The sequence below is a fragment of the Coffea arabica genome, chromosome 5e, assembly GCF_036785885.1.
Source record: "Coffea arabica cultivar ET-39 chromosome 5e, Coffea Arabica ET-39 HiFi, whole genome shotgun sequence".
Taxonomy (NCBI): Eukaryota; Viridiplantae; Streptophyta; class Magnoliopsida; order Gentianales; family Rubiaceae; genus Coffea; species Coffea arabica.
In genome coordinates this window covers 44590496-44612938 of record NC_092318.1, presented here as the reverse complement: position 1 = coordinate 44612938, position 22443 = coordinate 44590496, and the positions used below count along the sequence as shown (strand labels likewise).

The 22443-nt window shown below is 37.4% G+C and overlaps 1 protein-coding gene across 1 annotated transcript; it reads left to right on the top strand.

The window, feature by feature from the left end:
* The first annotated feature begins 12485 nt into the window (after positions 1–12485).
* LOC113688200 (uncharacterized) lies at positions 12486–21004 on the top strand. The gene is made up of 9 exons (XM_027205940.2): positions 12486–13181; positions 15145–15192; positions 15318–15377; positions 16505–16588; positions 16703–16807; positions 17708–17821; positions 17934–18034; positions 19389–19500; positions 20626–21004. The coding sequence occupies exons 1-9, from the start codon at positions 12549–12551 to the stop codon at positions 20752–20754; spliced, it is 1386 nt and encodes a 461-aa protein (XP_027061741.2). The 5' UTR covers positions 12486–12548; the 3' UTR covers positions 20755–21004.
* The last annotated feature ends 1439 nt before the right edge of the window (positions 21005–22443 follow it).

Here is a 22443-nt window from a genome sequence, read left to right as displayed (position 1 = left end):
ATCACCGTCCTTCCTTCCTTTTCAGTCCAACTTTGGGTGGAAAGTTTTCCAAATACACGGAAAGAAGTGAAGTCTTTCCAAATCCTTTCTTTTCCTTCTCTTTTGGCTCTCAAACGATGGAAAAAATTTATAATCCTTTCAAAACATTTCTTTTCTATCCATTTCCTTCCTCCCAAACTAGCTATAAGCAAATAACTTTTTTCTCACCCTTCAACAGCATATAAGCATGGGAATCAAAGTTTAAGAACACAATTAGAAGATGTGAAAATGCATAAAAACAATCTATTGCATCACAAAATATTCAAATTCATAGCCTAGCTAATAAGAGCAAATTGTAGAAAAGAATTAACCATGCCTAATGAACCAATTGAAGGCAAAAAAAAAGTACAAAGATGGACATAGGAAATAAAAATACTTGACCCAACGCTTGAAAAAGGCATGAAACCCAACCCCTTGAGCCAACATTCTTTAATATCGAAGTGCCCCATGATTGTTATGAATCTCAAGAGTATTGCAATGCTTTTTGTAATGGAATAACAATCATTGCTCATCCATTATCCATTCACAGTTGGTTAAAAGATCTATTAATTAGTGTTTTCAATAAACCATACTCTTCACATCCGCTGCAATCCTCATCAGTTACGAGAGAAAAGTAAAGATTCAGCAAGAGTTCTTGTCAAGAGGGCCATTTATCGAAACCAATAATCAAAACTCCATTATTCTTTTAAATGGCACGAAAACCTTCTCAAACACAGCTCCCTTGCTAATTTGAGTTCTTTGCATTTTTCATTGAAAGACAATTCCATTCTTTCCGCCAAGTTCTCAAAAGACATTTTCTCTACTATTTTGTCTTAATAACATTTCCCTCTGTCTTAACGTCTTTTCCCCTATTTGTATTGTATTATTTATAACTCTTCCACCAGGTCCCGAACGGTCATCCCCACTCACATTTCAAAGGGTATTATCGACATAACACACCAATGCAAGCATGACTAAGTTGTACAAAACGCTTAACCATTTGCATTATACTTTTTCTATTCCATATTTATCCCCCCAGATGTCAAATGAAAAATTTCCCAAAAGATAGCTGCAAAGTGCTTTTTATATATGTATAGGAAACTCCTCAAAGTTTTTAAAATACAAATTTCAAAATATCTAGAAACACACCAAAAAAAAAAATTTCCTTCTGTCCTTTCTATTTTTCCTCTCTCTACCTCAACTAGCCATTGTCGTCCATTTTTCCTTTTACTTTTCTCCCTCTCCTCTCCCCACACCCCATCCCCTCCCCCCTAGTTGATAAGAATCCTCATCCTCCACAAACCAATACTAGATAGAAGGTAGAACTCTAGCTGCTGAGTACATATAGAACTCTGTCTAGTGTAGGTTCCTATCTCTGGTGTAACTCTCCCACCTTTGTGCTGCCATACGTGTATATATATTGGGTTACAATGAATGAGATGATATATAAAATTGCTCCAACCAATACCCTCTCTGTTTCAGCTTCTTATGGTATCAGAGCCATACCGGGCTCTTTAAACATTCGGTCACACCTCTCCATCTCAAGCAAATTCTTCCTCTTCTCTATACTTCAATGGCTGCAGAAAATACTCAAGTCGTCATTCCAAATACTCAGGAACCCACTCATCCCTTAACCATGATCACTATCCACAACTCAATCAAACTTACCCCAACCAACTATCTATCATGGAAAACACAACTGGAAGCAATCCTCATTGGATATGACCTACAGAAATTCATTGATGGCTCCTATTCTCCCCCTCCTCCCACCATCAACATCAATGATACAGTTTCATCCAATCCTGCATACCAAACTTGGTTACGTCAGGACAAGCTATTGTTTGGTACCCTCGTAGGCACCCTTTCACCCTCTCTTGTCCCTCTTATCACTCAATCCCAATCCTCTCTTGAAGCCTGACAGACTCTAGCCAACACGTATGCTCGCCCATCCCGCGGTCACATCAAGCAACTTAGAGACAAACTGAAACATACCACCAAAGGCGCTCAGTCCGTTACAGAATATATGCAATCCATCAAAACCCAGGCTGATGAACTTGCTGCACTTGGGAAGCCACTTGATCATGAAGATTTGGTTGAAAAAGTGCTGGATGGCCTTGACGAAAACTATCAGTCCATCATTGATGTTGTCAATGGTCGAGACTCCACCATTTCATTCGATGAACTTCATGAAAAACTCTTAAACAAGGAGCTGTCTTTACGTAACCTGTCAAGCTCATCACACCTACCGGCATCCGCTCATGGTACCGCTGTTCGTTCCACTCCGTGGTATGGTACCAAACGACCTCCCTGGTCTGTTAACAATCAGTCTTCTCAATTGCCTACACCAGCGCCTGCCCAGCCTCAAGGCCCGCCAAACTCTCGGACCAGCCGTGCTGCTCGCCCATTCCTTGGCAGATGCCAATGGTGCAGCACCCAAGGCCATGTTGTCTCCCGCTGCCCTCTATTTCGCCAACAGTTTTCTCATGCGCAACCACCTTCTCGTCACACTGCTTCACCCTCCGCTGTCATATCTCCTCCTTGGCAAGCACAGGCCCATGTAGCAACCCGTCCAACGTCCGCCACTCCCAACACACCTTGGCTGCTTGACAGTGGGGCTACTCATCATGTCACCACTGACCTCCACAACCTCGCTCTCCATAGTCCTTATAATGGCACTGATGAAATCATGATTGGAGATGGCTCTGGTCTTCCCATATCCCATACGGGTTCCATCTCTTTCAACACTCCCTCCTCCTCTTTTACTCTCTCTAATGTCCTATGCGTTCCAACCATGCAACGAAATTTAATTTCTATTTCCCAATTATGCAAAACTAATAACACTTCCATTGAATTCTTACCCTCTTCTTTTTTTGTGAAGGATCTCCGCACAGGGGCACTCCTTTTGGAAGGCCAGACCAAGAATGGGGTCTATGAATGGCCGACCTCTCTTTCGAAGTCATCATTGCTTGCTTTTTCTAGTGTCAAGGCTCCCCTCCCTGCTTGGCATCATCGGCTCGGGCATCCCTCTTCGTCCACCTTCAAGCATATTCTATCCATGTCTCCTTTGTATGTCTCATCTCCACATGATCTCCATTTTAATTGTAATTCCTGTCAGTGCAATAAGAGCCATAAATTACCGTTCTCTTCCTCTTCACTCTCTACCTCCTCCCCTCTTGAGGTTGTCTTTACTGATGTCTGGACATCACCCATTATTTCTGTCAATAACTACAAATACTACATCATCTTTGTTGATCACTTCACCAAATATATTTGGCTATATCCCCTCAAACGCAAATCTGACACACGTGACGTTTTCATCAAATTTAAGGCTCTTGTTGAAAAATTCTTTGCTCGCCCAATCATCACCCTTTACTCTGACAATAGGGGAGAATATCAAGCTCTTTCTTCCTTTTAACCATTAACGGAATCTCTCATCTTACAACTCCACCTCACACACCTGAACACAATGGGTACTCTGAACGCCGTCATCGTCACATTGTTGAAACCGGTCTCTCTCTGCTCTCTCATGCTTCCATGCCTCTGTCATATTGGCCATTTGCCTTCTCCACCGCTGTCTACCTCATCAACCGCCTTCCCACGCCTACTCTACAAAATGTCTCCCCATTCTTTAAACTCTTTGGTACTCCTCCTAACTACACTAAACTTCGCAGCTTTGGATGCCTTTGCTATCCTTGGTTTCGCCCATATACATCCCACAAACTTGCGCCGCGATTTGTGCCGTGTGTCTTTGTTGGGTACTCTCCCACTCAAAGTGCCTATCTTTGCCTTGACACGTCTACTCATTGTCTCTATACTACTCGTTATGTGAGGTTTGTCGAAACAATTTTTTCCTTTGTATCATCTCACACTTCCCTACCTTGTGGATCTTCCTCCACCTTATCCGAGTGGTGCTCTATAACTCTACCCGTTAACTCTTCTGTTTCCTCTTCTTCTGTGTCTCCTATCACCACCCCCCATCAACCTTCGGGACCAAATTTTCAGCCTCACACTTCCACCCTCTCGCTGCCCACCCCGACAATTGCAACTTCTTCCATTAGCCCCGCATCTCCTACACAACCCATTTCCTCTTCGGCAGCTCCCCAACCAACCTCTCCCCGTGTCATTGTTACCCGTTCCTAAAATAACATCCGTAAACCAGTTCTCAAACTTAATCTCTCAGCTGAGCTCCAACCCACTACCATCACTCAAGCTTTGAAGGAACCCAAGTGGAGACAGGCTATGTCTGAGGAGTTTGATGCTCTCCTTCGGAATGGCACTTGACAACTCGTCCCTTCCCACCCTGATCACAATGTGGTTGGCTGCAAATGAGTCTTTCGCACTAAATATAGACCTGATGGTTCGGTGGACAGGTACAAAGCTCAATTGGTCGCCAAAGGCTTTCACCAACGTCCGGGTGTTGACTACTCCGAAACCTTCAGTCCTGTCATTAAGCCTACTACCGTTCGACTAGTCCTTAGTCTTGCGGTTAGTCGAGGTTGGTTGCTCAAACAACTTGATGTCAATAATGCCTTCCTTCAAGGCAGTCTCACTGAGGATGTGTTCATGTCCCAACCTCCAGGCTTCGTTGATCGTGATCATCCTCATCACATCTGCAAGCTACGCAAGGCCATTTATGGTCTCAAACAGGCACCCCGTGCCTGGTATCACGAGCTGCGCACATTTCTTCTATCCTCTGGCTTTACCAACTCTGCAGCCGACCCCTCATTGTTCATCTTCTCCAGTCACGGCGTTGTCCTTTATCTCCTGGTCTATGTTGACGACATCATTATCACCGGCAACAACTCTCGGGCTGTGCAAACCTTTATTGAGCAGCTGTCTCACCGGTTCTCCCTCAAGGACCTTGGTCCCTTGTCATACTTCCTTGGTGTTGAAGTTCTCTCTCACTCAGGTGGTCTCTTCCTTAGTCAACGCAAATATATTACTGATCTCCTTCATCGCACCAAGATGACTGAAGCAAAGCCTGCCTCTACGCCTTTGGCAACACATCCGCCTCTCACTCTACACTCTGGAACCGTTCTATCTGATCCCACTGAGTATCGCAAGGTCGTTGGTAGTCTTCAATATCTCTCACTCACTCGACCTGACATCGCTTATACGGTGAACAAGCTCTCTCAATTTCTGCACCGCCCGACAACTGATCATTGGATTGCCCTTAAACGCCTTCTTCGGTATTTATGTGGCACCTTGGACCACGGCATCACGCTTCGTTGCGCCTCCCCTCTTGCATTACATGGCTTCTCTGATGCTGATTGGGGGGGTGACAAAGATGACTTCACCTCTACAAGTGCCTACATTATTTATCTCGGTCATAATCCTATTTCTTGGAGCTCCAAGAAACAACGGACTGTGGCTCGCTCCTCCACTGAGGCAGAATATCGATCAGTGGCCTCCGCTGCTGCCGAACTTCGTTGGATTTGCTCTCTTCTTAGCGAGCTTGGTGTCACTCTTCCGTATCAACCAGTCATTTATTGTGATAATATTGGTGCCACGACTCTGTGCTCCAATCCGGTCTTTCACTCACGCATGAAACGTGTGGCCATTGACTATCATTTCATTCGAGACCAAGTTCAAAATGGTCTGCTGCGTGTGTCCCACGTCTCTGCCTCTGATCAACTTGCCGATGTTCTCACCAAACCCCTTGCTCGCTCTCACTTTGATTCCATGAAGCTCAAGATAGGACTTGCCTCACCGCCGTCCATCTTGCGGGGGCATGATAAGAATCCTCATCCTCCACAAACCAATACTAGATAGAAGGTAGAACTCTAGCTGCTGAGTACATATAGAACTCTGTCTAGTGTAGGTTCCTATCTCTGGTGTAACTCTCCCACCTTTGTGCTGCCATACGTGTATATATATTGGGTTACAATGAATGAGATGATATATAAAATTGCTCCAACCAATACCTCTCTGTTTCAGCTTCTTACTAGTCGCATGAGCTACACTGGATGACCACTTTGGTCATGAAATCAAGGGACAAGGGGAGGGAGAGGGGTGACACGGAAATGAGGGGAGAGAGAAGAAGGAGGGGAGGGGGAGGAGGAGGAGGAGGGGAAAGAGGATGAGAGGAGAAGGATAGGGAAAAAAAAGGGCGTCGATGGAGGTGCTGGCTAATGCCGGAAGTAGCTGTGGCTGGAGCAGTGGCAGAAGTAAGGAGGAAAGAGAAGAGATAAAAGAAGAAGAAAAGAAAGGAAAAATTAAAAAATGTTCAATTGCTTCACAAAAAACTCTGCTTCATAAAAAACGTTGCTACAATTTCTACAATAAACTAGAAGAAAGTTTTATACAAACACGAAAAAGAACTCACCATCCAAATGGGCCAAAGTATTTCTTCACCAGTTGCGTTTATTCTATATATTCACCTATATATATATATATATATATATATATATATATATATATATATATATATATATATATATATAAATGTAAATGGGAAGGATTGAATTCAATATCACTTTCTCCCCCCAAACCACCTGACTTATCTCTCCGAGTTAATTTTCACTTAAATATAAGATTATTTACTATAGTGTTGTTGTTTTTAATGGAAATTAAAGAGTTAATGTACTTCTTATTTATTTTCTATAGAAAGTGAAAATCAAGATAAATTTATGTAAAACTAAGGGTGCATTTGATAAAACTGAAATTTGAAAACTGAAATCTAAAATTTAAAATCTGAAATATAAATCAATTAAATTACTGAATTGTTAAGTACTGAGGATGCATTTGATAAAATTGAAGTTTGAAAATTGAAATATAAAATATAAAATCTAAAATCTAAAATTTGAATCCATTAAATTATTGAATTGCTAAGTATTAAGGGTGCGTTTGATAAAACTAAACTTTGAAAGTTAAAATCTGAAATCTGAAATATGAATCCAACAAGTTACTGAATTGTTAAGTACTAAATCTACACTTAAGTGTACATCATATTAAGTGATAAATGAATAGTTTATCAATTATATTTTGGAATAAGTTTTGTGTAGAAAATTTAATGCCATTTAATTAATTCAAATGTTCTATTTTTGGTTATCAAATGTGTATGAGCATGTTATGATCTGGATCCATTAAATTTAAGTGTTGAATTGAGTTATCAAACAATCTCCAAATATAAACATTTGAGTGTATAGTAAATAGTTTATCACATTATTTTTGAAAGTAAGTTTTACCTAAAAAATTCAGTGCCACTTAATTAATTTAGATGTTCTATTTTTTTTATTACCAAACGCATTTGAACATGATAAAATCTAAACCCATTAAATTTAATTACTGAATTTGGTTATCAAACAGGGGTTAAATCTTATGCATCTAAGTATATATTATATTAAATAATAAGTGAATAGTTTATCACTTATTCTTTAAAGCAAGTTTTGCCTAAAAAATTATGTGCTAATTAATTAATTTAGATGTTCTATTTTTTACTATCAAACGCATATGAACTTATCAAGATCTAAATCCACTAAATTTAAATATTGAATTAGTTTATCAAACGGTGCTTAACTAAACAGGTAGTTTATGAATTCCTCCTCCAGCTTTCTTTGCTTCCAAATTCTCTCCGTTCTTCCTTCTCCATACCTAGCCTATCTTTGTTTGATATTCTCCGTTGTATCCTAACTATCCTTGTTTTAAACTTCTCTCATTAGGAATATCATGATAGAAGGTTATTGCAAAAGCAAATTGATCTTGTTTTCATTTAGGACTACAAAAAATAATTAAATTGGATCGTGAGCACAATCAAAGCTAGATATGAGCTCAATGTTAATCAAGTTCGAGTAGACTGCGCTATTTGATAACCCAATTCAATAATTAAATTTAATGAATTCAGATCTTCACATGTTCAAATACGTTTGATAATAAAAAATAGAATGTTTAAATTAATTAAATGACACTGAATTTGTTAGGCAAAACTTGCTCCAAAAAATAAATGATAAATTATTCACTTATCACTTAATTTGATATGCAGTCGAATGTTAATACTTCACAATTCAGTGACATAATGGATTTTAATTTCAAATTTTAATTTTATCAAGCGCACCCTAAATCGAAATATTGTGGTAGCTCAATCTATATATTTTTTATTATGAAGTAAAATTACATATATGTCCTCAATATTTTTATTATCTAGTAGGGTGAACTATATATTTTATCCATTTTGCAAATATAATAATTACTCTTTTATTTTTTTTTTTACCTCGATTAGCTTTGAATTCGAGTTCAACTAGTCTCAATTTGAGTTTAACCTCAAGTTCAAACTTGGTAAAATTGAGTCATGTTTGGCTAAATTGAGCCAAATCTTGATCCAATTTGGGTTGTTTGCAGCTCTTATTTTCATATAATTTTAAGTTGATTTTTTGAAAATGGACTTCAAAGTCTGGACTTCAAAGTCTAAAAATAGCATAAAGAATTCCAAGAAGTTTAATATTTCGCAAAAGAAAAAGTTTAAGAACATGTTTTTGAATTTGATATAAAAATTTAAATAATAAATCAATAATTAGATGGAGAAAAATATGTTTGAAACCCCAAAAAAGATAGAATGCTAAAAAGATCCAAGATAACGAATCACATGTTTCTAAATTTGTTGCGAATTACACTAAATAAATGACTAAAGATATCATTGCAGCATGTTTGGTCTAATTTCAAAATCGTTGATAATACGTATGTTAGGTGTATCTTTTTTTTTTGGGGTAAGCAGGTGTATCTAATTTAGCATCCATTAACGTAGATGGATTTACATTGAGAATCCAATTCACCACACTATTGGAGGCATAATACATTAAATGGTTCGACACATTAAATGGACTGTGCACATTTTAGAAAACTAGTAGTACAATACAAGTAGAAATGAACCACTGAGTTTTGGTTCAGTGGCCACTAAAAAGGGATTAAGAAGGTAATAGAGCACTCCTTTAGTCTAGTCAGATTCTTATACTTACTAGTCCCTTATACAGTCTTTTTAGACCCTCCTTTCTCTAGATTAGAATAGATTAGGTTATATAAATGTTATCGTTACCATAAAAAAAATACAAGTTGAAATGTGCAGATTCTTTCTTTATTCCATTGTTCTTTTGGTACCAATAGGGTAATCCAAGGCCAAGAATGCGCCCTTACACAAATGAACCTAATTTGGTCTGCCAACAAAAGATACTCAATGCCTCTGCGGTCTTTCAAGAATCAAATTTGTCACTTGAATCCAGCTTTCTCTGCCACAAGACTTTCACAATAATTATTCTGTACTAGGGTGTGCTTTATTCCAATAGAAAAAGGTGGTCCAAAGTTTTGCCATTTTCTACCAAGATTTGTATGCTCCTTCAGAGCAACTTCGGAATCTGTCTCCACCTGTGACTATTGGCATTTTCCTCTCTTACCACTTACCAACTCATGAAGATGCTCTATAGTTCAGAATTTGAAATCGGATGCAATAGTTCTATAAGCATCTTAGCCGTTGGTTACTAGTTCTCTGATGCCACTAGACTTGGGCTGGTTTTGGTTTTGGAGGCTCCCATTTGTACCGAGTCTGAGCATACCTATAAGAGGAAAAAGCTGTTTAATTGGTCTATTGTGCTTGAAATTCATGTCTAACCACTTGGTAAAATTTAATGGTACTATTTCTTTTGATCTGTTCCAAATAGGTATTTGCCTTTGGACAAGTTCACGAATACTAATTCTGACCTCTAGTGTACATATCTCAAGTACATCACTACAAGTTTGATCAATACATCATCAAATTTTGATAACTAAGAATCGATATATTTTGCCAACATACAATACATTTCATGAGGCTAGTTCTCATCTAAGGTTGCATTTGATAAAATTGAAGTGTGAAATTTGAAACCTGAATCCATTAAGTTATTGAATTATTAAATATTAAATTTGATACATTTGAGCATATATCACATTAAATAATAGGTGAATAGTTTATTGCATATTTTTGGGAACAAATTTTGCCTAAAAAAATTCAATGCCATTTAATTTATTCAAATGTTCAATTTTTTATTATTAAACGTGTCTGAGTATGTTAAGATCTGAATCCATTAAATTTAAGTGCTGACTTGGGTATCAAAAAGGCCTAAAGTGACATTTATTTGTTGTTGGTAAAATTTTGGCATGCAAAGTTAGTTTTCCACTGTTTGATTAATGTCACTTGGTGATCCTCACTAAGCACCAATACTATAATTGGGTAAGTCTGATTATCTACAAGCTAATTTCCAAGAATTTTATGCTCCAAGTTAGCTGATTGTATACATCTTACCGTACAAGATTCCTAATTTTAATTGAGCACAAAAAACTTTTATACAGCGACGTGGTCATGTATACTGCTGTACTCATGTTAAAGAGCTCTTTTAGTGTGGTATGTTGGTTCGAAAGATGATATAGAGTCGTCTATAGTCTATACTCACATTATATTATTCTAGAAAAATTGTTCGCGTCGAAATGTATGCTTTAAGTGATATTGAGTAGATTAGAAAGCCAAGAAATGAGCGTTGCAAAGGTTAAAATCAATTACTCAATAATAGGGATGGCAATGGGGGCGGGTGCAGGTGACCGCGGGCACCCGCCCCGCGGGGGGCTAATGGGGAGAGGGTTGGGGCGGGGACGGGGGGAATTTTTTTCCCCCCGCTTAGAAACGGGGCGGGGGGCGGGAGAACACCCCGCCCCGCCACCCGCTTTAAAAAAATAAATATATAAAATATATATGTATATAATTATATATATAATATATAATTTAATAAGTTACAAACTTATGATAATAATATTATTAGTTATATGTATTATATAATGTCTATTAGTATATCTAATATAATTGATATTATTAATTATACTAATAATTATATATGTGTACTAATACAAATTATTAATTGGTTATACTAAATTTACTAATACATTTATACTAAATCCCTAATTACACTTAATACAATAACATTTTTTTCTTAAAAAAAGCACAAGTACAATAATGAATTAGTATTGTATTTGTGCCAAAAGTGAAAACTTGACTACTTTAGTTATATTTATTTCATCATGTTGGATTGTATTTAAATAATTTTTATTTGATTGTTTTTATAAGTTTCAATTGTAAAATTACAATGAATAATAATTTGATGATGTGTTGATATTTTAGTACTTGATTATTTGCTAAAATTTAACCATAATAAAATTATATAATAATTTTTTATTAGCACCGCGGAAGCACCCGCAAGGGAAGCGGGGCAGGGCAGGGATGGGGCGGGGGGAGCGGGGGACGAGGGATGGGGCGGGGGGCGGGAGGAGTTTGTAGGCAGCGGGGCGGGAGATGGGGGAGGGGTCCCCCGCCCCAACCCCGCCCCGTTGCCATCCCTACTCAATAATGACAAGTTACTCATATAGCGAATGATAATTAACCTTTAGTAATGTCACATTTGACATTAGTGTAGTATATCATTATTGGCTTTCAACAATCTTGCATTTGGCATTATAGTAGAATTCATTATTCTATATATTTAACAAAAGACTTCCACTCCACATGTATGAGATTCGAAACTTAGGTTGTGTTTGGATTGCATTTTCCGTCATTTTTCATGAAAAAATTGCTGTTGCGATTTGATATATGTGAGGGAAAAAAGTGATAGGGAAATGTGATCACGAAAAATGACAATATTTTCCGATGGAAACAAGCAATCCAAGCATGGCCTTAAGCTCCACAAAAATGTTGTGATTATAAAACAACCCCCAATAATGGAATTTTTTTTTACCATGTTTCTATCATACCAAAAAACATTCAAGTTTGTTAAATTTTTTTTGGGACAAATAAAGGAGGAACCATGAACATTTTCTAATGAAGATTTTATAAGGTCCCATTTGAGGTTGCGGTGGTTTTTCAAGAAATCCATCTGACACATGTACTTTTAATAAAAGTGCTTCATGACCCGTTTGGAGTTGCAATAGTTTATTGAAAAGTATTTCACCAATAAAATTTTAGATAAAAACACTTATTAAGTGCTGAAATGCTTTAAGCTTAGTATTGTTTGGATACATAGTTTAGCAAGTATTTACTGTGTTGGATGATGCGTAACTTGAAAACTTTTTAAATATATTTATCTCTTTATTTAGTTCATAATATAGTACAAAATGATTAAATTTAATGTTTAATTTTTTAAAATATAAAAGTTATTCTAAAAGAACCAAATTTGAGTTTTTGCTAAAAGTGCTTTTAGTATTAAAAAAATAAATATCAAAACTCCACTCCTAATTTTGTGATATAATGTTCACTAAACATTCTAAAAGTACCAAAAGTATTTTTTTTTTTATCAAAAGTACCGTAATCTCAAATGGAACCTTAAAGCTACTAAAAGTTTGGCTACTTAAGTTGTGTAAAATTAGTTACCAAACACGCTAAAAGAGCGGTTTTAGTATATAAAAATCCGTTTTTTCTTTTATAAATGCACCGCAATCCTAATTGGAGCCTAAGTAACGTGTCAATGACATTTGACCTAATGGCCCAAACGTTAAAATCCCAGAAAACGTAAACAAATCCTCTAATGCTTCGCGCGGCTCGCGGGCTAGAGTCCCACCACTGCCACTTCTCATCATTCCCCTATTTCTTCTTCGCCATTGCAAAACCTCTGCATTTTCATCTAACGGTCAGATCTGTCCCCGCTGTAGTCCCCATCCTACACCTCAACCACACCCAATCCCTCCCCCCTTTCTCCACTTATCCAAACCACCTTGCCCATCATAATCCTCCCCCCCGCCACCGAGTAACCTATTTCTCCGGCCACCGCAGCAGTCGCATGGATTCAGAATCCGAGCCCTTACGTTCCGACTCGGTCGCTGCTGCCGGCGCCGGTGACGGCTCAGAAGACTATGTTCACGTGGACGATGCCGGTGCTGCTGACAGTGGCTTTTTCGGGGTGGCGAGTATGACTGATAGCGAGTGGCGCGGTGAGGAGAACGATGAGGTGGTATTGAGGAGTGCTGACGGTGGTAGTGGCGGTGGTGGAGAAGGAGAAAGAGAAGGAGAAGGAGGAGGAGATGGTGGTGGTGGTGGTGATGAGAGAAAGGAATTGCCGGAGGAGTTGTCGAGGAGTGTTTTGAAGCTTACTTGTGAATCGACGGCCGTTGAGGGGGGAATTTGCGATGTTTATTTAGTTGGAACTGCTCATGTTTCTACGGTATGTCAAAATCTTCTTGAAGATTACCAAAATTTTAAGTGCTAAACAATTCCTGTTTGAATTTTTCTAGGGAAAAACAGTGTAAAGTTCCCATTTTTAGGGCTGATTCATGCTTAATTGTCCTTTTTTTCTCGGGGCCTGGGAGGAATGTAATGTGAGATTCATATTTTGCTATTGGAAAAAGTTACTGTATTTGTAGAGGTTGTGATATTTTTTGGTGTTAATTAATTCCCATTGAATTGTTTAGGGGAAGAAAATTTGTGAAGTTTATGTCTCTAGGGCTGGTTCACTTATAATTTCATATTTTGTAAGTAGTATCGGGCGATGTAATGCCTTTATGTTTTGCTATGGAGTAAAGTTTCTTTCCTTCTTTTAGTTTTTTATGATTTTGTGATGTTAAAGTGTAAGTACTTATATCTAGAACATGTATTTACCTTGTTATTAGCCCCAAAATTATTCTTTCGTTGGAAGTAGAAATCAAAGTTGGATAAAGTATATGACGCAGCACGAAAACTTGATAGATACAACAGCTTTGTAGAAAAGCTTAGATATTGAATTTCACCCGAACTTATAATAGGACTAGAGAATATGCTTAAGAAGGTGAAAAACTGATTAATAATTCTAGGAATCACTCCTAGGAATCTTTAGGCATAACACCAAAAGTTGGGATGTATCACACAACCCTAAGAAAGACGTTGAGTCTGCAGGAAAATTTTATTAATGACAAAAAGTCTGACTTCTCTTCGTGGAGAAGTGGTTATTTATAAATACTAGAACAAAGCCAACTCCAATCCTAATTGGGACTCCTAACTAGAATAAAATTCTAGTAGAAAGCTAGTAGGCTAAGCTTTCTTATTCCCCATAACAACTAAAATACTAATTACTAAAAATAATTACTAAACAGAAAATTGCTATAAACATAAAATTCCTGTAGCTTACCAAATTACTAAAATACCCCTGCTGGTGAAAATCAAAAAACAACTCCATAGGATTCAAACCAACTCCCAAGTTGGTTCCTTGTGATCAAAAGCATGCCAAATCAATGTTTGGGCATTCGACACATCCTTCCCATGCCTCCTATAAACCTTCGTGGATTTTTGCCACTTATCTCTATCAGTATATGCCTTGTTTTTCATGATGAAATTGGTTTAGTTAGAGGTAAGAATGTTAAGGACTATAAGCAATAGTAAAACATGGGATCAATGTAGAGTGGCTATTTGGTGGTCAGAAGTACACAAGGATTTCACCAAGATGTGGATGCGGTCATTCACAAACTGGTGGTTAAGGTAGTGCAATGGAAGTGTTATCTAGGATTATGTGAGGTATATGTACAGTTAGATAAAAAAGTTGGTTTTGCAGATTAGAATACAGAAAATGGCATATCATTACAGGCCTTGGTTGGTTTAGTTAGCTTTTGCATTAGATGAACACAAGAAAGTTTTTAAAGAATCAAGCTGGTTGGGCAGACCCAAGAATGCTAATTCTTGATGCAGATGTTGGGTAGATCTGTTTAAGGTTATGAGTAAAACAATTTGATTGGAGGACCAGCAGGCGCATGGAGTGGCTCCAACATGAATAACTATGACATGGAGGTTAGCGGCATATGTGAACAACATGTTTCTTTACTTCAGAATGACAAACAAGATTTCAAAAGTGAGATCAGAAGTCTTAAATCCAAATGGAAAGCTAAGTGATCCAAATCAAATAGAAGGGCCTACTGTTAATAGCTTCTTGGATCCATGACCATGAGCTGATAAACACAATTTGTCTTCTTCAAATTAGTTTGAACTTTGCATGTTTCTTGAAAATTATCTGCTTGAGGGTCATTTGCACGCTATCTTGTGTAGATTGGTCGAAGCTTGATTGCATTTTGCCTTGGGGTTTTGGTAATTTATCTTTGGCAAAGGCTTTTTATGCTAGAAATAATTAATTGAGTGAAGCCAAATGATATAAAATTTTGCAGGAATCTTGCAAAGAAGTTCAAGCTGTGATCAATTTCTTAAAACCAGAGGTGAATTTTTATCTGAAACTTTTTTTTCCTGATCTAATGATCATTTTAGCAGTTGAGCTGTAATTTCTTTCTTTTATCATGCTTGTTGCTTGCTTATCCAGCACATTTACTATTTGTTATTGCAGGTTGTCTTCTTAGAGTTATGCTCTAGTCGTATAACTGTACTTCAACCACAGAATTTGAAGGTTTGTCTGTTTTTCTTCTGTATTGAGCAGATTATTTGAATAAGGATTTCTTCTTCTTCTTCTTCTTCTTTTTCCCCTAGCTATTACTAATGAGAAAATGTCCCAGTAGTAAGCCACTTAACCTTGAGATACGAAGTTTGTACAATTCCCTCTCTTCTTTAGAAAGAGTTTCCTATCAATTTGCTATAGCCTTTATTCAGGTTGCTCATTTGCTATATACTTGTACAATAACCAATTTTTCCTTTGCCTAGCATTAAACTACTGGCCATGCAGACTAATCACACTTTGCAAATAAAAGTGTCCTAAGTTGCTTGTTATGGCCCTTTTAAAAAAAAAAAATGTTGCACACCACCTATCATCAGATATTTCATGCTATGATTGTCTGTCCTCCTGAGATGTTTATCTTAGTTTGGACTGAAACTTGAACCAAGTCATTTGATGTGCTTCTCTTCTTTTTTCCTCTCTTAATTTTAGTTTTCCTCTTTTTCCACTTAAAACTTGGGGAAAAAGGAAATAAATTCCTAAGCTGTCCCATGGAAGAACATGTTTGATCTCTTGCTTCTCATAATTTAATATGTGCTACAAAAATGTTTCTAGTATGCAAGATTTCATTTAATGATACTGAAGAAGTGTCTCTCAAGCTGCAGGCAAATGCTGAGTTTTCTGGATTAGTTGATTTGGGATGATGTGTCAAGTCTTGTAGGGTGCTATAGTTAATGCACAAACGAGGGTTGCCCTATTCACATAAACTTGGAAAATATTTACTAAATACTGATCCATGTCAAATGTATTCATCATTTTCTAATGTGATTGGTTACATGTTTAGCTCTGATAAGGTTATGAGACTGTTCAAACTATGTGACACATTGAATAATTTTAAGTTCTTTCTGAACTGATATGATTGGAGATTGTTTTGAAGTTTGACGTATTTTTTACATATTGGCATCTGTTGTAGTGCTTTACCCAAATAGATTTTGATTTTGTAAGCAAAAAGTAAACATTAGTTGGTTGTTTACTGTGTTCTGAGTTCTCAGTTATACAATTTGATTTGGATTGGATATTGACGCTTTATCTATACAAAAAAGTAGTTCAGCTCTAATCTGAAGAACTACTTGTTAACTTGTCAGGTACCAACTCTGGCAGAAATGGTCGAAATGTGGAAGAAGAATCATAATCTATTTGGAATTCTTTATGGCTGGTTTCTTGCAAAGGCATGAACTGATCACTAAACTTAGGATTAAAACTTTTCGTGATTGGCTTTGTTGCAGTTGATCTTGTTCATGTTTGCTTACTGTTTGTCTATGTGTGTTGGTTAATTCTGCTAGGTTGCCAGCCAGCTTGCAGTTTTACCTGGGGCAGAGTTTCGTGTGGCATATGAGGAAGCAATGAAGTATGGAGCCAAGGTTATACTTGGTGATCGCCCTGTCCAAGTGAGATATTGTTAGTTTGGATGTCGAAATTGCTCTTATCTTCTGATGCATTCTGCTTGTTATTATCCAATGATTATTTTATTCTTTGATGTATGTGAACCAGAACATATTTGATGGTAGGACTCTCTTAATTTCATTCATCAACATTAGTCACTGATGCTAGTACCATAATGGTGGCCCTTGGTTTGAGGTAGGTATTGGGAGTAAGAAGTTGGTTTGTGGACTTATGGGGTACTTCGTCTTTCTGTTTATTACTTGTGGTTCTAATCCCAATAGGATTCAGCCTTCTCTCTCCGTTACCACCAAGTAGACCTCTTGTGCAAGTTAATTTTACTATACTTTTCTTGTCAAGTCCTCTTTAAATCTAGGACTGCATTTGGCAGTGGCAGTCTGAAGGTTTTAGTGAAAAAGGAAAAATCAGCAACACGTGCTCTTGTCACAATTTAAATCCATATAGATTAATCCTACCACCCAAATTAAATTAATTTGCATGTCCTAGAAACGCTACATGGATATTCATGGTCCCTTCATGTAAGTCTACTAAATCTGGTGGATTTAGTGGATAATCCACACAATCCATTTTATGTTTAGGCCCTTTGACCATGGCATTCTTATTTCTTCAAGATGGATTTGGTGTATTTAATCCCTCATTTATTTCAAGTAAACCTCTCGAGATTCATGAAACCAGCTTGCAGCCTTAACCTAGATTCATATTCTTTTGCTGTCTGTTTCTTCCCCTTTGTCTATTACTTGTGTCCGGGAAGTGTCAAACATCTGTCTTTTACTGCATCTTTTCATATTCAATTGTGCAATGCACTGAATGGGTTTCATAATATGTAAAATTGCTTTGCAAAGACTGATTTAATGCAACTGTTGTATTCTTTGTCATGTATTTCTCAGATAACACTGCGGAGGACATGGGCAAAAATGCCTCTTTGGCACAAGACGAAATTGCTGTCTTCCCTGCTGTTTCAGGCAGTTTCCTTGCCAAGCCCTGAGGACCTCTCTAGAATGGTAGGTCTCCTTATGCTATGATCTTTATCTGAATGACAAGATAGTTTGCTCAAAGAAAAACCAGCCATATGATATTATTGAGTCTCATATGTTATTGGTTTCAATTTTGCAGATGAAGGAAATGGATGATGTTGACATGTTAACTCTCGTTATTCAGGAGATGAGCAAGCAATTCCCTACCCTTATGGAAACACTTGTGCATGAGCGCGATAAGTTAGTATTTCTAACTCCCACAATTTACATATCATATACCTTTTGGAGAAGTCCTGTTTTATCCCCGCAATTCAGTTCACAATCCTGACCTGCTTATTACTTGTCATGGAGGGAAACGAGGGCAAGAGGAGAAATGGAAAGACAGACTGCAGGATCTGTTTTCTCATCATTACTAGTTTGTATTAGGGGCCCGACATTTTGAGCAGTCTGAATTGCTGATGTCCTGAAACTGGTTTTCTTTGATAGTTGAAATATGCTAGTAGCTTCATGGAGATGCCTAGAAATATACTAATGGTTTTAATCATCAAAACTGGTTTTCTTGTGAGTTTTTGCAATTATTAGTAAGAGAACCAAATGAGTTAATAATGGGATTCATTTTAAGATGCTTAATTCTTGTTCGGTCAGACGTAGGAATGTGAAGACCTGGTTTTTTGAATGCATACTTGTTATGGACAAAAATAAATACCTTCATATCTACTGTTTGCTCTTTCTCCTCATCTCCTGTTTGTACCCATTATCTCTCTCTCTCTCTCTCTCGTACAGAAATTGAAAAGTTCTGTTAAGTTTTTCTTATGTTCCTTTAGTGCTGGTTGGCTGTTGCAGGTGGATGATCTGTCCATTAAGTGATCAACCAACACGGGAATGCATTACAATTAACTCAGTGGAATCGTTTGTCGATTAACTGATCAACTAACACCAATAAAATCTTGTCGTTTCCAGAATGCTAAGTGATCATTTTGGTGCTTCGTATGCTTGTCATTTCTGTACAAACAAGAACCAGATCATAACATTTTTCCTCTTGCAGTCATGATAATTTCCTATCTTTTCAAAGTAACTTCCACAAACAGGTAGCAAGCAAGCAAAACTATTTTCACCTGTGGCTTTAGCCATCGTGTTCTCATCCTGTCTACTTAAGTTATACACTAGTACAAGTAAGAACCAAGTCTAATCACTTTCTTCCTAGGAATTATAATCTTCTCCTGTCTATTTCATGTAAAACTCTCTGTTGTGGTGATATTAAAGGATGAGATGAAGCATAATAATGGATGAATTGAGGGCACATTTTTGACTGAGAACTTTCGTTGGCATAATCACTGTAATGCCGATAAGCGAATGATATTCAGATGGTTTTGAGAAGTTCTCCTGTACGGTTGTTTAAGAAACTTTATATATGATCAAAATTGAGCTCTTTCTTTGTGCTTTTTGCATGCAAGGCCACAGCTATATGCCTCACAGTTCCTGAATGCTCTACCACAGAGGCAGAAGCATTGTGCATTAAATTTTACTGCTTATGTTTGTCACCTAAACTTTTGTCCTTATTGCTGGTACTTGTTTGAACATTGTGGTTGTTCAGGTACATGTCATCCTCACTTCTAAAACTTGCCAGTGAGCATAATTCAGTTGTAGCGGTTGTTGGTAAGGGGCACTTGCCAGGGATTAAGAAGCATTGGAGGCAACCCATAGAGGTCAGTAACTTCTGTGTGTTAGAGCCGAAAACATGGTGCCTTTGCCTAGTGAAGGTTTCCCCTGGTTCATATAGTAGATTAGTGGACCAAGATAATACCTGCTTAGTAATCCTTCGTCAGTAGATGGTGCATAAGCACTGCCAATATTTCAGTTATGAGCGTATACTGTTAAAAAAATAAATAAATTGTAAAGCATTTTCTATCTCTAAACATGGGTAGAAACTCAGAAATCTAATACTATTATGAATTCCTTTCTTGGATGATAGACTCGTATTTTCACACAGTATAGGGTTGCTCATTAGTTTCTGAAAGTTGCATAAATTTTTCAATTTGTTTCCATCCTAAAATCAATTGAGGTGGTGTTGTTTCCAAACATATATTGTACTACATGGATGCTAAACAGACTTGTAAAATTTTCCTCTGTTACTTTCTCAATTCTGTAACTGTTTTGTCTCCCTATTATCATCATCCAGTGGAATGAATCGTGGGTTGTAGATCAGCAAGTGGTTTTCTTCAGTTTGTGTAACTGTTTTAAGCAATAAAACTTGAGACTTACAGAAAGAAAGGTGTATGGATATATAAAATAAACTCTTTCAACAAGGTCAGTAGTTAACCTGCACATTTGTGTTTAAAAGACATATGGTATCACATGCTTAGCTCATTCGTCACACCTCTTTGATTACTTGCATCATTCTACTTGATATACACAGAAATGCAATTATTTTCTGATGTTTGGTATAAGGGGTTACCAGAGGTTATCATAGAAATGATGTATTAGAATAATGTGTTGGAATGAAATGGTATATCATATATGGTAAAGTAAGCTTTTTCAATAGATCAGCTTTTAACATGGCTGAAGGGTTTAAAAGTTGAAGCACGGCATAATTGGTTTCTGATGACATTCCCTGTCAATAAATATCCTTTAAGCCCTATGCCATTCGTGTATAAATTCACTTTGAATTTGAGAAGTCTAGATTTTGAGGTAATGAAGAGCTACCCCTTTGCGTTACTCATCCATCTTTATCTTTTGATAATTGTGCCCCTAAGTCCTTTGTGGCCTGCCCTGAGGGTTGTGGTGTGCGCATCCTCTCTGATGGTCATGACTTTTTCTTTTTCCTGTCACAGGTAGCGGAACTCTTGGCTATGCCTACGCATAAACCTGCTGTTTCTGTGGGGAAAATTCTTACGACCATTGGAGTTGCAGTAGCAGGAGTGGCCATAGCTTCTGGCATTTATCTATCAGTCAAGAAATAGCTGCTTGATAGCAATTTTGGTTGTAAATACTGTTTTCCTTGATAATGGATTTAACATTTAAATTCATCTTTTCTGAAATAGCTGCTCAAAGGGGATAATTCTGCTAACCTCCACCCCCCATCTTGTACTAAATTGCCCACCACTAGAAACAATTTGGAGACTGCCAACTTGTGTAACTGAGGCTAAGTTCCTTTCGTCTTGTTGCCATGCCATTTAACTTGTATGTTACAACAGAGTGAAGCTTATACTCTTTGTACAGACTCACCAGAACCCTTACTTGTTTAACCATACAAAACAGAAACTGAATGAACCAATGGAAAGGTATCCATCACTTCAATTTCTATTTGTTTCTGTTGTGATCTTTCATCCACATGGGGAGGTCAAGACTGGACTTTTGGCTTGGAGTTGCCGTGTTTTTATCCAGTAATGTCACTGGTTCTCAGTATGGAGATGATGTATATACAATACTTAAATGTGAAATAAACCTACAACTGTATCATACTACAGGATTTTCTTAATTATTAACGTTTAAGAAAGTTTATCATAAATCTCGACCCAAGTGAAAAAAAAAGAGATGGATTGAGTTCTTACTCGAGTGAGAAAACTGCAGATTCGACACGACGTACGGTTCTAGTTTTTACAGCCATTGTATGAGCAGATTGCGTCACAGATTTGGGAACCTCAACTGTCAACATGCATTGGCTGAAATAAGAAACAAGTTGCGGTATTATCCAGTAGGATTGATCATCTCTCACAGAAATAAGAAACAGGACTTCCCTGAGGATGGATGGCTTGTATATCCATCCGAAATGTAAGTAGGAAACAAGCTAGGTTTGTAAACTTCTTTTAGCTTGTTCGTTATAGCCGTATATAAAAGGATGTGATAATATTGCAGTTAGTGCCGTTAAACAAAACAAGCAGCTCGAAAATTTGATTGAACTTGACTCGATAAGTCTCGAATTTGTAAACGAGTCGAGTTCAAGTTAGAAATTTACTCGATTAATTAACGAATCGAGTAATCTCAAATTGTTTGTTATTCAATTAGCTCGCTTGGACTTGATAACGAAAAGCATATATATCATTTCACAAGTCAAAAGAATAGAAACTGAAAATTATAGGTTTTTATTACAATTACTTCGCACGAGTTCGAACTCGAGTCACATGTCCTATTGACAAGCCGAGTTCGAGTACACTTCAAGACTCATTCAATTAGTCAAGTGAGCTCGAGCTAAGCATGAGTCGAGCTCGACAGTTAAATACTCGGCTTGATTAACAGCACTAATTGCAGTCCTCTCCATGTCATAACTTCGGTCACCCGACTCACTACTATACCATGTCTGCAGAAAGCATTTGGTGGGAAAACAGCGAGGGAAACAGATGCCTAAGATAAAGAAACTTTATGTAAGTTAATACTTGTTTGATACGAGAAAGCAAGAAGGCGAATGCGAGGCTGGCACGGTTGCCGGTGCAACCACATCATGTTTTTCATGGTCCAAAATAGACTACATTAATTCGGTTCAATGTGAGTAATTTATTTTAAAAAATGAACGATCCAAATCGAATCGAACTCATATCATCCAATTTAGATATTGAAAAATACTCCTAAGTCGCACCTATAACTCCAGATGCACCAAATCTGAAGGTAGAGGAGATTTACAAAATTAGCAATTAATTATAGTGATTTCCCCT

Excerpts from the sequence above, each read along its gene's own strand:
- LOC113688200 (XM_027205940.2), top strand. The coding sequence starts at position 12,549 with ATGCTTCGCGCGGCTCGCGGGCTAGAGTCCCACCACTGCCACTTCTCA. Across the intron at positions 16,589-16,702 it reads ATGGCTGGTTTCTTGCAAAG|GTTGCCAGCCAGCTTGCAGT; the intron begins GCATGAACTGAT and ends TAATTCTGCTAG. Across the intron at positions 16,808-17,707 it reads TTGGTGATCGCCCTGTCCAA|ATAACACTGCGGAGGACATG; the intron begins GTGAGATATTGT and ends TGTATTTCTCAG.